General features: G+C 35.0%; 1 protein-coding gene across 3 annotated transcripts; it reads right to left on the reverse strand.

The window, feature by feature from the left end:
- Positions 1-186: 186 nt before the first annotated feature.
- Positions 187-18,515, reverse strand: LOC112045746 (nose resistant to fluoxetine protein 6). Of its 3 annotated transcripts, none has more exons than XM_024082051.2 (13): positions 18,227-18,515; positions 15,260-15,399; positions 8,796-9,153; positions 7,140-7,257; positions 6,050-6,134; positions 5,243-5,409; positions 4,406-4,484; positions 4,139-4,242; positions 3,419-3,592; positions 2,801-2,948; positions 1,723-1,909; positions 1,299-1,441; positions 187-539 (listed from the first exon to the last, which is right to left on the reverse strand). In XM_024082051.2, the coding sequence occupies exons 1-13, from the start codon at positions 18,297-18,299 to the stop codon at positions 330-332; spliced, it is 1,986 nt and encodes a 661-aa protein (XP_023937819.2). In that variant the 5' UTR covers positions 18,300-18,515; the 3' UTR covers positions 187-329. The 3 variants fall into 3 exon arrangements, with proteins under 3 accessions (XP_023937819.2, XP_052738489.1, XP_023937820.2); XM_052882529.1 differs by having other exon boundaries at positions 18,424-18,442; XM_024082052.2 differs by lacking the exons at positions 15,260-15,399; positions 18,227-18,515 and adding an exon at positions 12,818-12,924.
- Between the last annotated feature and the right edge of the window lie 364 nt (positions 18,516-18,879).

Here is an 18,879-nt window from a genome sequence, read left to right on the forward strand (position 1 = left end):
TAAGAATTTTCAAAATTGATTAGTAAATGACGATGTTATGAAGTAACAAACATTTAAGAAAATATATATACCCGTCGGAGAACCTCTTCCTTTATTTGAAATCGGTTAAAAACACAGCTATCTTGAAATCACTGACAGACATCAATTTTATTTATTTGTACCTATTGAATACTTAACATATTCACAGGCTATAGTGTTTTTCAGATAGCATTCGTTACATTACACTCTTGAAAGTTTGCCGCGATTCACGAAAATAGTACGTATTATGAACGTCATACGGCAACTGTCACCGTACCAATGCTATCTGAAAAATACTACATAATAATACATTAGACGCTTGCATTTCCTTCTTCAGAATTAAAAACCTTCACATTGTTCTTTAAAGTTAAGTCATTTTCTGGGATGACTTTCGTCTCTGTTTGACATAATTTTCCTGTCAAAATCTTCTGTAGCAACTCCGTCAGAGGTGCATCCACTAACAACCAGAAAGGTATGGCTGCTAAGTAAGACAACACTATAAACGCAATGGTGGTTTCCGCCTGAAAAGAAATTAAAAAAAATAAATTTATTTTGAATAAAGCTGCATTTAAAATGCCCTGCAATGGGGCTTTAAAAATGATGGATTGATAGTGATGATGATACTGTACATTTAATTTGTACCAGGAGATATAGTGGTCAAGCGTGAACCTATTTCATACAAGAAAATGTCATTAGTTTCTGAGAAAACCTTTGTGGTTGATAAAAACCCTTGACGCTCGTTTAACTCCGAGAAAAATGTAGCCTTAACCAAACCACAGAATACTACTAAATTAGGTAGGTACTACTTGTTCTATAATATACCTATATGCATCAATCAATCTGACAGTAACTTATTCTAATATTTATTACATTAAATTATTTTGTACGCATATCAATATGATATGATTGAATTGTTTTTTTTTGAAATTTGAAGACATGGATGTGACTAAGTCGTTTACATAGGTCTAAGGTCCCATGAAGTTGTAAAATAATCAAACTTCTAAATTTACGTAAAAAAAAAAAATCCGCCAATCACGCATATTTTGACGACACCCTCAAGGGAATCAAATCTTATAGAGTACTTCCCATTGACCTACATTTGATAAGTAACATCGTTGTAGACCACAAGTACAAGAACTATACATAAAAAATAACTATATAAAAAGGATAAAGTTCGGCAAAATTTGCAATTGTATTCCTGAACCGTACCAAAACCCCCGGTGGGTGAGTCCGACTCGCATTGGCCGGTCATTTTTTAAGGATATGGTAATGTATCTCACCACCAATAAATATGTAAATGGCATCAGAGTCCTCAGGCTTCCAGTGGCAATTCGTATAAAGGCGACATGTAATAAAAAAGCACAGTACGACAACTTTGCTGGAAGCTTCCAACCGTCCCATTCCAAAATAGGTCTGTATACATCTAAAATATAATTAACAGATATTTTATTATAACAGCAACTAAAACATACTAGACAATAATTATTTCAAAATGCCATATACGGCATACTTTATAAACAAAATATTAACAAAAGTTATCCCAATTGATTATGAAAAATTAGACAAGTTGTCTAATGAAGGTGAAATAATAGTCATGTACCAAAAACGTTTTAAATTTTTGATGAACAAATGCAACATTAACTGAACACACAATCATCAGTCATTATAAGTGTTAGATATAGATACTATGTTGACAGAACTTACTTTCTATTTCAAAAACGCATCCAATAACCAGTATTGCCAATATAACTCCATAAATAGGTTTGATGAGACCAGAGTAAATTGCTTTCGTATAGACGGACGTATAAATACCATCTATATAAAACACACTCCCAACTATAATTGTACCGAGAATAGCAGGGACAGTTAGCAGGAACAAATGACGATATTTCTGAAAAATAAATTAACTATTAAATTAAATAAGTACCTTAAACTGTCGTCATCAACCCATATTCGGCTCACTGCTGAGCTCGAGTCTCCTCTCAGAATGAGAGGGGTTAGGCCAATAGTCCACCACGCTGGCCCAATGCGGATTGGCAGACTTCACACACGCAGAGAATGAAGATAATTCTCTGGTATACAGGTTTCTTCACGATGTTTTTCCTTCACCGATTGAGACACGTGATATTTAAATTCTTAAAATGCACACAACTGAAAAGTTGGAGGTGCATGCCCCGGACAGGATTCGAACCCACACCCTCCGGAATCGGAGGCAGAGGTCATATCCACTGGGCTATCACTGCTCTGATATTTCATATATACGCTAACAACCTATTAATACATTAATGTCAAACATTTTTGAACAGCGTGAATGATGTAATAAAGACATTTTAAAACTAATCATCCTTTTAATCAACCTTTCGCAGAGGTAGCCCCGAGTAAGTAAGTAATATATCATTAAAAATTTTAATTTTGATATAAATGATTTAATTACCCGACGTTTCGACAGTGCTTCTAAACCAAGAATTTTGACTTTTTAATTCTTTATTAAGGATAAAAATCCACAGTTGTATAAAAGTATTAAGTGTAAAGTCATAAAGTAAATTAAATTATACTAAAGTATAAAAATGACAAGCTATAATAAAAACAATAATTAAAATAAAATAAAATAGAATAATTCGTAACAAAATTGCACGTAGTACACATTTTTTTTTTGACAAAACTAATTTTATGGATTTTTTTGATTATTTTTTTTCATTTATTTCAATTAGGCTTAGTTTACAAGCAATGTCAGAACGTCAGGTAATAATAAAGCTTCAAATAATGAAAAAATATTACCTACCTTATATTTTTGTATATTAACTTCGTTCTTTTGTAGACGATAGATTAGAAATCCCAAAGCTATTCCTAATACAAAATTAGCTATATTCGTATGGCCTCTTTTGTAGACATGATGAAAAGTTGGGTTATTCAAAAATGATCTTACAGCCCTAAAACATTGAAAAGGCATGCATTTAAAAATCATTGACTTGTTTACATTAAAACTAATGTTATCACTTCAAATGTATAGGAAATGGCTCCTTTTAAATATTTCGGAGGCTCGAAAAGAAGAGATCGTTAATCTCACGCAGTGATTTCGGAGGTATTCCGTATATATTAGTGTGACCGAAAACTACTACATAAATCATTAAAATTATTATTATTCAATCCTTTTTATTTCTTTTCTCCTTCTATAGGATCAAGTATTGGAGGGACATCGGTATCTAGAACAGTTAATTTTATTTTCACAACATATTTAAAGCAATCGTATAATAATTTCAAGAATTAAATTTATTAGTTTCTAATTTTCTGTGTGATTAACCAAATAAATCACTTTCAAAATAATGTGTAAGATTATTTTGATAATGGTAACTTTCTTAATGAACCAATAATAATTCACTGAGCTCTCTTTAACACTTACTCTGGAGTCATCATCACCACAGCTTCCAAATTTTGAAAATAAGTATGCGCCATTGGTGTTACAACCCCAATAATGAAAAGAATCGTCAGTGCCACCTTTCTATATTTAGGGCTTTTTATTATTACAAATGTACAATATCCGAGGATGTAGAGCTGCATATTAGCTGCTAAATACCTAAAACAAAACATGTATTATAATATTTTTTATAATAACTTTATTGCACAAAAAAGAAAATAACAAAAGAAAACATAAATTTTTAGGCAAAAGGCGACCTTATCACTAATAGTGATCTCTTCCAAGCCTTTCCTAATATATTAATATTTTACTAGTAACAATAAAACTTGACAAATGTTAAAACAATAGAAATGAAAAAGAATTAGGTACAGCTAGCTATCTTATGACAACATGACTGAATTTTTTTTAAATCCAACTATATTCGATGATCGAACCAAATACCGATGGGATAGGCCTTTACGTTTAAGCAAGTGGTGTCTTTTGTCTTAGTACTAATGAAAGCATTTCTAAAAATTGGCAAGAGTCAATTCACTGCCAATGTGCGTTAAGAAGAGAAGACGTTTTGGTACATTAATAGAAAGTTAATTAACAGTATGTTACAGTACAGTACAGTAAATAAGTGAATCTACATCGAATAGGATTTGGTTCAAGTTTTAAAATGTTTACGAACGTGTTACAGAATAAACGTTATATGAATTAGATTACCAAGCTTGTGGAAGGCACTGCGTAGGGTCGAGATAGTTGTTGATGTATAACACATGCGACCATCCATCTGCGCGACAATCTTCTACTTCTCTGAGTACTACTAGCTGAAAAAATATTCGTTTATCAGAACGTACATATTTCTCAGAATGTCTTTACGTGATTAGAAATTAGTAAATCAATAAATGAATTAAGTTACTGATTCAAAGACCCTCTATAGCAAACCACAATAGAAACATCAGAAAGACAAATAGAAAAGGTAGAAGTTACCTTCCAAAATGGTCCGGAGCTTGTGTATCTTAACCATGTTGCAGAAGTTGCTAAGACTACCATGTACGATGGTGTGAGTCTAGAAACAAAATTTACATTTTGGGTCTGGGTGGGCTTAACGAGTATAACTTCTTGTTCTTATAGTATTAACACCAAAATGATTGTAAGCAACAAAACCGAGAGATAAAAACCGGCCAAGTGCGTGTTGGGCCACGCGCAGAGTAGGGTTCCGTACTTTAATCCCCTATGTAGTGCACAAAAATACCGATAACCATACCCCACACAATGGGATAGACGATGAAAAGTTCATCCTCACTTTACATGTAAGCAAGGAACGCAAAAAAATAGAAGACCCTCTCACAACTTTTAAAGACCTATCCAACGATACCCCACACTAGGAAATAAACAAGTAATAAAAAAATCATCCCCACTTCACTAGTGAGGGAGGTACCCTAAAAAATAATATTTTTCAAAAGTTTATTATACGAGTGTGTTCACATTTTAATGTTCACACTCATGCTAATTTACAGCTTTCTAGTAGTAACAGTCTCTGCGCTAAACCGCGGACAGACGGACATGACGAAATTATAAGATTTCCTTATAGACTACGGAACCCTAAAAACCGATGGATGGACACAGACTGACAACAATATATTATATTATAGATATTTTTTCCAAATTTATATGAGACCAACTTTGGGGTGTAGCTTTTTGGGTGACACTTTCCAATAAAAAGATAAGTATTACCTAAAATCGGACCACTTGTTATAAAGTTATACCTGGACATGGACATACATGAAATAGACTAGAGGTTTAAAATGATGAATGCATACTTACTTGGCCCACGTTATAATTAATATTTTCGGTAACAATGTCCATTTGATTTCACGTTTTTCTGCTAACATTTCAAGCTTGTAAGACAGCAGGCATCCCGACATTATGAAGAACGTTTGAACAACGATGGTGCCATTTAAGAATATGTAGTTAGCCATATTATTATAGAGCTGAAATAAGAGAAATAAAGAGTTTAATAGATAATTGGATACGATACATCACTAGGGCTTGAACGAGTATCTCTAACAGCCTCAGACCAATTACCTTTGGACTTGTACTCACATTCAAATTCACCAATTACGTCTATCGTGTTCTTTTTTTTTAACACCATTAAATATATCCTGTGTCCTTACTTGACACACAACTAACTCATAATACACACGATTCTGTAAATGCAGTTTGTATAAACATAGATCGTGATCATATTATACTTGTAAGGCAGGTCCTATGGCAATTGGTCTGAGCCAGCGACTAATAATAACAGTTGCTTAACAGATATTTTATTCGTAATAATATACTCATTGTGTTTACGCAAGTTAAGCCGTCGACCCGCTCACTATCATTATCATTTCTGTGGTCGTTAATGAATTTAACATTATCACCCTAAGCCCGCCAACCCATAATGGAACAGAGTGGTGGGCCTAAGTTCTATATACTCTTTCTCATAGAGAGGGATTCCTTCCCTATAGTACACCGATATAATAGGCTTATAATGATGATGAATATACTCATTCATGAGTACTCAAACCCAGGACCACTGGACTAGTTATATTATGAACCATTGGACAAGTTATATTAAATTATATTTACATTCTCAACAAATAACACGTTCTCCGGCGCGATCGCGAATGGCAACAGAGAGTGGCAGTGTATAACTCCCAGAGTTGTCATTGCTCTGAAACAAAACAAAATCAATTTAAGAAAAAAAAATCCCGTTCTCCTCCTGCGTGTTGTGGCAGGGTCCCCTTTTGCGTGGCTAACAACGGTCATCAATCACATGCAAAAGGTATAACCATACCATATAAGGACCAAAACGTACGTCGCGATGCGACCGACGTGACGCGTTGAAGACAGTCGCGTACCGTCATTCGCGGGCTTACAACACAGACGCAATGCTTTTAAATTTAATGCAAAACATTGTTTATGTGAGCTGTGAAACTCGTGACTGTAAAACACACGCAACGCTGAACTTTTTGTGAAATATAACTGAGTAAGAGCTGTGATAGCCCAGTGGATATGACCTCTGCCTCCGATTCCGGAGGGTGTGGGTTCGAATCCGGTCCGGGGCATGCACCTCCAACTTTTCAGTTGTGTGCATTTTAAGAAATTAAATATCACGTGTCTCAATCGGTGAAGGAAAACATCGTGAGGAAACCTGCATGCCAGAGAATTATCTTAACTCTCTGCGTGTGTGAAGTCTGCCAATCCGCATTGGGCCAGCGTGGTGGACTACTGGCCTAACCCCTCTCATTCTGAGAGGAGACTCGAGCTCAGCAGTGAGCCGAATATGGGTTGATGACGTGACGTAATAACTGAGTGAAATCCTATAGTGCTTAAACCTAAAAAACCTAAACCAGCCAGCCGGCTCCTGGATGAGGTCTGCAGAACACCAGACAACAAGGTAAGCCCATAGGCTTGTTATCTGTTCTACTCGTGTATCGTTTTGGTGAAATGACAACTAGATAGGTACCTATACGCCGGGCAAATCCCGCCTTAACTTGTTACAAGCTTCAAAACGCACTAATTCCCCCCCAAAAGTGGCACAAGTCGATGTCGGGCAAATGACCAACCCATGCCTAGCGTGCTCATTTATGGGCAAATCCTTATTTATGAACTACAACAAATTATTATTATCATGACAAAATAAACACCAAGATGTAACAATGAATCCCATCCTCACCTTAACCCATGGAAGACTTTTAGCCTCTGCTCACGTGGGCCGAGGTCGGCGTACGGTCGCATTAGTCTTGAGAAATTGTGCGGAACAGAAAAACACAACAGCACGCCATTACCTGAACCTGAAAGCAAATACATCTAATTATGTCAACGTTAATTGGTTCAACAATCAATTCGTCCACTGCTGGACATAGGAATTTCTGAGAGCGCGCCACCACACACGATCCTCGGCCTTCCTCATCTAGCCACTTTCCACTACCTTCTTGATGTAGTCGGACCGGAGACGAATATCTTAGCAATTCATGGATTCACCGTGCGGGTGCCGGGTCCATCGCGTGGTAGAGAGAAAAGCTCCGAGCAAAGTCCAGGACTTGTGATCTGGATGTATGGTTAAGAAATTCCTTGACAATCGATAAACACTCCTCCCTCCACTCGTCTTGTTCTTCCTACCTAGCCAAATTCGTTAAGATCCTATTATAGCAGCTTTGGAAACGCGTTCTAATATAGTACTAGCTGCAGTTCAAGAGAGGCCAAGGTCTTTAATTCTATGGCACCTACTTCTAAGGCGTACAGACTAACGATATAGCCATTTTTAGTTAGTTCATTTGTTAGGTCATAATATTTATTCACTTTTAATCTGTGGTCCTTCGGAATGTTAGTCTCCTACGGCGCAGTAAGCTCTACACTGTACTACTCGCTTCTTTATGTTCTTCACTTCATCATAAAGTGAATTTATTGAATTCAAGTGAAACTGCCAGTAGAATTTATTTTAGTTTCATTGTAGTCAAATTTCATTTATTTACGGTTAATTTACCGTTGATGATATGCTCGAAAAAAGAATAAGACTAATTAATACCTATAATAAGATAAGCACTAAGATATAACTGCCAAGGTCAGAGATCAAGGGAAGTTACTTCGAAAATTATGTATATTCTTTATCATCATCATTGTTATCAACCCATATTCGGCTCACTGCTGAGCTCTAGTCTCCTCTCAGAATGAGAGGGGTAAGACCAATAGTCTACAACGTTGGCCTAAAGCGGATTGGTAGACTTGACACACGTAGAGAATAAAGAAAATTCTCTGGTATGCAGGCTTCCTCAGGAAGTTTTTCCTTCATCGTTTGAGACACGTGATATTTAATTTCTTAAAATGTGCACAACTGAAAAGTTGGAGGTGCATGCCCTGGTCCGGTTTAAAACGCACACCCTCCGTAATCGGAGGCAGAGGTCATATCTACTGGGCTATCACGGCTCACATTGTATTCTTTAGAATAACGAGATATCTTAGTAATGGCCGTTACAAGGACAAAATAAGCGAATTTTGTAGCTATTTAGGCTTAATGCGCCCTTCGCGTAATGAGGAAAAATGTATTCTGCGAGGGGATAATATTATAAATTCTCTACATAGTCTCTAACAGTTACATTATATGTTTTTACATAGACGTATATGATCATTAATAACCTATAATCGGATCACTGTTTAGCATGAGTCTCCTCTCAGATTGAGGGGGGTTAGGTAAGCTAATAGTCATTGCAATGCGCATTGGTAGACTTCACGCACGTAGTGAAAATTCTCAGGTATGCAGGTTTCCTCACGAAGTTTTTAGTTATTTTAATAAATTATAAAAGTTCAAATTCAAAAATAAAAGTTCACCTGCCTGGTTTATTCTGTCCTCTGACAAAAATGGCGTCATACAAGCTTCCAATAACGTTCAATGTTAGCAGAACGAGTAAGAACACACCAACTGCTAAGTCGCCACTATCTTTTTGTCGTTCTTCTCGCTCGTTACAATACAGAGGTGCAGTCACCCTACATTTCAATTCATAGTTGTTCCACAGGGAATCATTGAGACATTCTTCTATGACTAGCTTTAGTTCTGCGTTCTCAGTGTCTGTGTTACTGTAAGTTATTGGCTTAGTGGTGTTTTGTAGGAATCTCTTGCACGACCGTGTTACACAGACCCCGTGGCGTAAAAATGTATGATTGAAATGTTTGTTGTTGTACTCTGAATAGTTCTGAAACAATACGATAAAATAATGGTTTATATCGATCAAGAGAACAATAAAATAAATAAATAGATAATCACATCTGTTATCAAATGAATGAGTTTTGAAGGTCTCCGTGGCGCAGTATATGCGCAGTGAACTTACAAGACAGAAGTCCTGGGTTCGATCCCCAGCTGGACCGATTGAGGTTTTCTTAATTGGTCCAGGTCTGGCTGGTGGCTTTGGCTGTGGCTAGTTACCACCCTACCGACAAAGACGTACCGCCAAGCGATTTAGCGTTACGGTATGACGTCGTGTAGAAACCGAAAGGGGTGTGCATTTTCATCCTCCTTCTAACAAGTTAGCCCGCTTCCACCTTAGTTTGCATCATCACTTACCGTCAGGTGAGAAGATTGTAGTTAAGGGCTAACTTGTAAAGAATAACAAAAAAAAGAGTTATTTATCTGTGGTGTAAGTTTAATAAATTATTGTTATGGTCTGTTTATTAACTCGGTAGAATTCCGACATTTCTATTTCCGGTTCCATTAGTCAGTCAAATTTAAATTTCAGTTGTCACGAACCTTTTTTTTCTGTTTTTTTCCAAACTAAAAATCATTCTTAATATATAAATTGATTTCACCTTTTATTACAAAATTATTTAGTAATTAAAATAAGCAAAATCCAAATAAAACACAGTTTAAAGTATAATTAAAATAATTTATTTTGCTATGTTAGTAAAAGTAAAAAATAAGAATTTAAGCTTTAGAATAAGAAAGAATAAAATTCGAAATAATAAGTTTCGTTTTAGTTGAACTTGTCATTGATACCTGAAAAACGCCCATACAAAATGGTACGAACTTATGACGTCGTAGGCAATTAATAATCGTTAGATTTGTATGGGCGTTTAAACAAAATTACTAATATCTTTGTTATTTCTGTGTTTATGTTTATAGTTCATTTATTAAAAAATGTCACATTTAATGTAAGGAAGCTAAAACTGTATGAATTTTCATCTAATTACGATAAAATATTTTTAATAGATTTTGAAATTTTATAATCTCATTTATTTTGCAAATATCCAATCAATCTTTGCTTTTTATGTATAAATTAGTTAACATTGACCTTATTTACCCGAATGTATCATAAAAATCAATATATTCAAACCTAGTCATCATCCCCATTATTTACTCAGGTATATTTTTGTTTATATTTATTTATTTCATTATATGACGAATGTTTTTTTTGTGTAATAAAGTATATAGGTATACATATAAAATAAACATATATATAACAAACATTGCATTTATTTAGGTAGGTAAAAACATAATAGCCGGTTAAATTTATAATGTGTATTACTGTGACCGCATTAAGATAAGTAAACGAGATAAATGTTCTAAATGTTCAAAATTAAAACAATATTACCTACATATTTAATAACATACTACATAATATCTTTGCAAAGAATCTTAGCTTACCGCTATGCTAATTACTATGCCAATGTATTTAATAAAATTTAAATTAAACTCTGGTAAGTAAACATTTTTCAGACGACCTCAATCTCCATAATAAAATGATTAAGATCATTTACTAAAAATATTAAAAATAACAATTCATAATTTTAATAACATAAAAATACTAGAAATAATAAAAACGATCGTAATCACGAAGCAGAAATGTAACTAAATGCTAAAATTTTATACAGATAGTCTCCCTCGTAACTCGGTTACGAGGAAGATTACTTTTATAAAAAATTTTCGAATCTCCGAATATAGGTAGATACATATTGTAAAGTACATATTATGTCGATAATGTTATTTTAAATAATTATGTTGGAAACAAACAACATGCTGATGACAAGCAAAATAAATGGGAAGCCATTAAAAACAATAAAAGTATTGTCCAAGTGTCAGTCATTACAATAAATCAATCTATATTCTCTTCTATATATAAAAATGAATTGCTGTTCGTTAGTCTCGCTAAAACTCGAGAACGGCTTAACGGATTTATCTTATCTTGGTCTTGAAATGTTCGTGGAGGTATAGGGAAGGTTTAAAAGGTGAGAAAAAATCAAATAATTTCCGGGAGAACCCTAAAAACTGCCCTTTTCTATTTCCTATACAAACGTTTAAGAGTCAAGCGGTAGGGGTAGGGTAGGGGTAGGGTAGGGGTAAAGGTATAGAAGGGTAGAGTAGGGATAGAGAATAAGTTGACCTTGACCCTTGACCGGGTCCGCTAGTATTAAAATAAATTATAGATGGTGTGTCACAAACAGTACGGTGTCATCCGCGAACGGGGCGATGTGCACACCTGGTTAGTGGGTATATCACTCGTAAAGAGTGAATATAGAACACCCTTAATGTAGATCTATAATAGCCCGCCTCCAGAATGCAGTAATACACTTAGCAAAGTGGTTTCGCAAATGAAGATAGAGGTAAACCTACAGAAGTACAGCCGTGCTCTTCAAAGAAACTTGCACGCCATTACTTCGATTTGACCTTCTAAGTTCATTGCATATCCTACTTTTGTGAATTTTACACGTATCTATAAGCAACCGTTTAGCCGGTAGAGTGTGGACGTACTTGACGTTTATAAAACGTAGCTATTAAAAGCATAATATTATTGTACAAACGGATACCTAAATCGAAAAATATTGGTAAAAAAAACCCTCACATCTTTCAAATACATATTCAACGATATTTCACACTATGAGATAAATGAAGAAAAAAAAATCATCCCCACTTTACATGTAGTGGAGGTACCCTAAATAAAAGTATTTTTCAAGATTTTATTTTACATCTTTGTTCACATTTTTATCGTCCATACTCATGCCAAATTACAGTTTTCTAATAGTAGTATTATCTGCGCTAAACTACATATGTTTTCTGTGGCTAAACTGCGGACAGACGGACGGACAGACAGACGGACGGACACGGCGAAACTATAAGGGTTCCTTGGGGACTACGGAACCCTAAAAAACAACGTCGAAGGTTTAATCTATCTTTATCCATATCTATATATATATCTATACTTTTATTAAATTGTAACAGGTCAAATTCTGTACATTGAAGATATTTTGAAAATTTCGATTTCCTGTCTGTCTGTTCGTGTTTTTTGTTGACCGGGCATCACGCTGAAACTATAAATCGTTAGACCGATATTATAAAGAAGAAAAGTTTGTGTGTTTGTGACGATCAGTACCCGAATTCATGAAAAAAAAATTGTCTGTCATTTTCTGAGGAAAACGAGCTTAGATTTGGTACATCGAGACGCACGTTAGTGAGTCAGACAAACGGCTGATAAGCAACAGAGGTATCTTTACACGAATTTGATGCCTCTTTTATCTACTTAATAACTCAAAATCTATTTAACTTGAAATTTAGTTTACAAATGAAATCCCTTATTACAGTTATATCCCAGGGCCCCCAGATATTACTTATTTTTTGAGTAACGAAATAGATGGGATAAAGTAGTTTAGTATATATTTCAAACGTGCGGATGCTCAAAAGCTTGGATCGCGGGCCAATTTACAGGTACCAGGTGCTACATGTACCTACGTAAAAACCTAATACACTTTTATTAAAGTCTGAAAGCTGATTTTTATAAATGTTTAATGGAATGTTGTTAATCAACACTGCCAGACATTTTCCGCCAGACGCTTTAAAAGATTGCAAAAAATAATCTTAATATTACTTACGTTCTGAGGCGTCATCTTTAAATATGACGTTTGGAGAACTGTTTACAGCCAGACCAATTCTAGGGACCAAACTTTCTCCAGACACAATTAAGTTGTCGATCTTCATCATCATCGTTGATGTCTCATCATGAAGCCGGTCTTGATACTGAATACAAAAATCATCATCTTCATCACGATTAGTAAAAAAAAATAAAGTAGTTTAGATTTGAAAAGCTAAATATTTATATAAATAACTTGAGTAAAAGAAAAGTACCCGAGTCGTTTTCAAGCGAAAAAGAAACTAAGGATGATCATCATGATGATGATGATAATGATGATGATGATGATTTTTGTATTATTTTGGATTGGCTACATGATGAGACATTAAATGTCAATGGTGATGATGAAGATTAAGAGATAGCAAAATAGTTATCAATAAAATAATGATATATATATGAATAGGTTTATCTTTCTAAAACATTAACTACGTATATACATATTTTTCTAAATATAGACAGTAAAATCCTTCTGTTCTGAAGCCAAGAACTCTGCGTTAGAATTTTTGCATTTTGCATACTGCCATCACTTCAATAAGTAACTACACGTCAAAATAATGTTTAATTTACTGCCACCATCCACTGCGCCACACAGGCGTCTGTATAAATATAAAAATAATCATGGCTTTTAATAATTTGTGTGTAGAATACAAAATGTAGTACCTAAATATATTTAAAGGACGTAATGGCATATGTTTTCTGTGGTAATAATGGTACAGATAATATAAATACAACCATGGCGGACAGCGTTTTCGCCCTTTTCAAGTCTCAATAATACGATATATTTTTTACAATCCAATAGAACGATTGTGAACGATTTAAAACTGTTATAAGAGTGTAAATTGTGTAGCTTGGCTACTTCGTTCGTAACACTCCCGATATTATGCACGAGGCGGGGGTGCGTGTAGCGATGAATGAAAAACCCACGACTGATGCACGTAACTTCCCGCACATCATGGGAGTATTTACTGTGGTATTATCAACAAACTTGCCAGACTATAGCCTGTTGGCCGCTGTACGTATCTATATACGGTAGGATAGGCTAACTATCTTTCAAAGTTAGGAAACTCTGATTATCGAAGGCTCTCTTCTAACATTTTTATTAGTTCTTTACATTATGATTTGTGTGCATACTGCCGCCACAATATTATGATCATCACGTTTAGTATCTATACTAACATTATAAAGCTGAAAAGTTTTTTTGTTTGTTTGATTGAACGCGCTAATCTCAGGAATTACTGGTCCGATTTTAAAAATTCTTTCAGTGTTAGATAGCCCATTGATCGAGGAAAACTATAGGCTATATATTATCCCCGTATTCCTACGGGAACGCGCGGCTAAGTATTTTATACAAGCGGACGCCCGCTACTTCGTACGCGTGAAGTGTAGTTTCTCACAAATCCCGCGGGTATTGTGGGTTTTCCGGGATAAAAATTATCCTATTTAATGCTTATTAATCTCTCTTGTCTTACAGTGAAAAATGCCATTAAAATCGATCGAAAGATTAGCCCGGGCAATTAGACAAAACAAAAAATTTAAAATAGCTTGTTTTGTTTTCATATCTTAAATAAAATCCTTAAAATACCGTCGTGCATATAACAGAAATAATTTTAAAACGATATATATTATTAATTAAAGGTACAACTTTCCCACAATTGTTATTGGCGTAATTATATCGTATTATTCTCAGTTAAAATTTGCTATAGCAGTAAACAAGGAATACACAGAACCCTCACAATACAATGTGCGCCTGTTCCAAGGTTGCTGTTTATCTCCAATACTTTTTAATATAGTTATTAATATTATAATAGACAAATTAATCAGCAATGAAAAGAAATGGGGTCGGTTTAAAATTAATAATAAGTATACTGAGTCAATCTTAGCTTTTGCTGACGATCTTGTTATATTAACGCGTAACACGAAGCATTGTCAGCAACTATTAGATGAAGTTGATGAGTTCTGTTCGTGGACTGAAGGTAAAGCCAAGTAAATGCTACTACTGCCTATGTCTGGGGAGACGAATCTATACTTCTATTCTAATATTTTAAAGCTAAAGAGTTTGTTTGTTTGTTTGTTTGAACGCGCTAATCTCAGAACCTACTGGTTCAATTTGAAAAATACCTTCAGTGATAGATAGCCCATTTATCGAAGAAGGCTATATATTATCCCCGCATTTCTATGGGAACGGGAACCACGCGATTGAAACCACGCGGCGTCAGCTAGTATATAATATTTTGACAGGAAAGTGGCAGGCTTGTAGGTGGTATCTCTAGATCTACAAAACCGATTTTGAAAAAATCTTTTACCAATAAAATGCCACATTATTTGTGAGTACATATTATCCCCTTACTTCCACCAGTACGGGAATCACGCGGATGAAATCACGGAGCGTCTAGTAAATACTTACTTGCATCAAGCTGTACAGTTCACTTGGAGTGTCGGAGACCACATTTATGTCTACGGTACAATACAGTCCATCTGGATTCGTTAGACAATGATCATAGTCATCAAAGTGGAACACTGCCGGCATGCGGGAATAGTCCGACCCTGGAATTGTATTATAATTTACTAGAAATCGAAAAGAGATTAATCGACGCCTCGTCGAATCGGCTGGCAGGCTGGCAGTATAGCCTTCTGGGCACTTTACCAATGAACATCGATACGGATAACCTCTACGACGCCTAAGTCTTTAGATATTGTCTTTCTTATATTTCCTTTTTCTAACAAGCTAATATTAGCTTCACTTGTAACTATGTATGTGCGAATATCTTGGAATCTTATATTTGACCCCCTTCCCGGTATTCAATTAGGATGAAATTTTGCACACGCTCTGAGTTCTGATGACAATACATGACTAGCTAAAAAACGTCATTAATTACAAGTCCAATATGGCCTCCTTAGCCTGCCCAAGTTTGCGGACTGGCTGTTTTCAAAAATCAAAATCATTCATCAATCATTTATTTCAAGTAGGTACAGTTTACAAGCACTTTGGACACGTCAGTTACCTTCTTATTCTACCACCGGTTCGGAAGGCTGGTTCTGCTAAAAAGAAACCGGCAAGAAACTCAACAGTCGCTCTTTTTAAAAAAAAATCATACAGTATTATAATTTACAATTGATGACAACATTACAATTTCTAATAGTTTTACTTCCTGTGATGGAAGCTGATCCAATGGCCTTTAAGCGCCATTATCTTTAAGGAACTCATCAATGGTGTAGTAAAAAAGTAGTGTTGTTATAGAAGAGTACACCCGAACCTACAAAAGATTTTTTTACTCTTTGGAGACGATATGCAGAAATAACTAACTTATGCCCGAGTCTAGTAATGGGTTTAAATCTCCTTTTCGTTTGTAAAAATTAATATTTTGTCTTACATAGACTATACTGTTATATATATATTGACAGGCTACTGTTAGTATACCTATTTCTTTAAACTTTTGACGAAGGGACTCGCGTGATTTTAATTGATATATTGCTCGAATTGCCCTTTTTTTGAAGCACAAATATAGAATGTATATCAGCAGCCTTGCCCTACAACAAAATATCGTAAGACATTACGCTGTGAAAGTACGCAAAATAAACAAGCCTAGCTGTACAACATCAGTAAACTGTCTTATTTTTCTCACTGCAAATGCTAGCTGAGCTAAGTTTACCGTGTTAAAAGCGTGTTCTTTAGTTTTTTTTTAATTATTATATTATTGTAATTTTTAGTAGAGGTTTAAGTAGTTAATGCACTCAAATAATTTTAGTGTAAATAATTACGAATTACATCTGTTTTAATCCCTAAAAAATTATAAAATCTGAGACCATTTACTAGATAAACTGGTCAAATACCATCATAATGATTTGAAGTAAATAAAACGCATCATAATAAATTATCAGTTGTTGGACGTCCACTGCAGGACTAGGCTAGGTAAGGACTTCCAAACAACATTGTTTCCAGCTGCCATCATGTAGTGCTTACCTGTAACCCATTTGGTATCATCGATTCATCTAGTGGGGTATCGACCAACATTTATGATACCTCTTGCCCCGGTGTTATAGTGTAGAGGTGCCCGGAATGCTAAATTTGCAGTTACTTAAGCGTTATGATTCCCATAGACGATTAGATTTGGCAGATTAGATGATAGAAAAAAGAAATGGTTATGTATTTTTTTCGCTTTCAGCGGTTACAGACTTTAAAACCAATTTTTATAATTTAGCTTACTGAAATCATTTGAAAACATGAGATTCAGGAGATTATTACATTCAAACTAAGTAAAAAAATTAACCGCGCCGTGGCTTGATAACAGAAATATAAGGATTTTATTTTGTTTGGAATCCTCCCATTCCATTACGTTACGCTCAAATCGTCAGATTTTCGAAATGCATACATTTTAGCTAGTATAATAAAAGAGTATTTATGAAGTTAGTTTTTTTTGGTTGCCATAAACGTACCCACCAATATTAAGGGCTCATACTTGGCGGAGAACCGTGCCGTGATAGCCCAGCAGATATGACCTCTGCCTCTGATTCCGGAGGTTGTGGATTCGAATCCGGTCCGGGGCATGCACCTCCAACTTTTCAGTTGTGTGCATTTTAAGAAATTAAATATCACGTGTCTCAAACGGTGAAGGAAAACATCGTGAGGAAACCTGCATACCAGATAATTATCTTAATTCTCTGCGTGTGTGAAGCCTGCCAATCCGCATTGGGCCAGCGTGGTGGACTATTGGCCTTACCCCTCTCATTCTGAGAGGAGACTCGAGCTCAGCAGTGAGCCGAATATGGGTTGATGACGACGACTTGGTGGAGGTACTGAACAACGTGCAAGGTATGCGCACTTATGTTCATCTGTCGCGCTCGAGTAAACTGCATAAATCTACTCTTCGGCTCCCTTACTATTATCACAACCGCTGGGAATAACATGGATACTGTGTGTATTCTACAGTAGAGAAAGAGATTTATAAATTGGTCTAGTAGTTTTGAGTTTATTGGTTACATGAAAAAAATACAAATCTTTTTATTTTTTAGCGGTTTAACTCATTCGAAATATTGTCTGTCTATGTAGCTAGGATGTGGTATGGCATAGTAACCAAACTGTCTTACTTTGTAATTATAATGTCTGTAATAAAATTCCTCAGATATCGCAGATTTTTTTATGATTCCGCTAATAACAATAGAATGTCGAATAATTATTGATTTATTTTGGCGACCCCGCACTAAAAAGCTTAGGCTCGTGATGTTTGGAAGTCCCTACAAAAGGCCTATGTCCTGCAGTGGACGTCCATAGGCTGATATGATGATGATGATGATGATGATGATGATGATGATGATGATGATGATGATGATGATGATGATGATGATGAATAGATTTGAATCTGTATAAACTTACCGTTAAGTTCGTATATCAGGGCATAGCATTGAGAAATTATCAAGTTGACTATAATAAAAGTTAACTTTTTCATTTTAATATTTAAGTATAAAAGTAAAAGTAAAAATTTTAAATACTAACAATGACTGAGAAACCACAACTCATAAAGCGCGACACCAACATTTTTTAAAAAGTTCATTAGAATGGAAAAGTTATACCTTATTCCATTGCAATGAAAAAAAAAAAAAACTTTTAAATCAATAATACCACGTCCACACAGTACACGATCTTTAACTTTGTGATAATTTTATCTCGTTGGACCTAGTTCACATGCGATCATTATTTGGCAATGCTTTTTATGTATAATTTTGCATTAACACAGTCAACATTGTCGAGCAGTTCAAAACTTTGATTATATTGTATACTAGCGGACGCCCGCGACTTCGTCCGCGTGGAAGTCAATGTAAACTTTCAAGCCCTATTTCACCACTTCAAGGGTAGAATTAAAAAAAAATTTGAATCACATTATATTTCGTATTTTTTCATGATTTATGAACAAATTTTTAAACTATAACTTTAATAATGAAGGACTTTCCATACAAACTTTCAACCCCTATTTCACCCCCTTCTCATTTTATTTTCGCAATAAAAAAAATCCTATAACCTTCTCCGTC

This window comes from Bicyclus anynana, chromosome 7 (genome assembly GCF_947172395.1).
Source record: "Bicyclus anynana chromosome 7, ilBicAnyn1.1, whole genome shotgun sequence".
In the NCBI taxonomy this organism is placed as follows: Eukaryota; Metazoa; Arthropoda; class Insecta; order Lepidoptera; family Nymphalidae; genus Bicyclus; species Bicyclus anynana.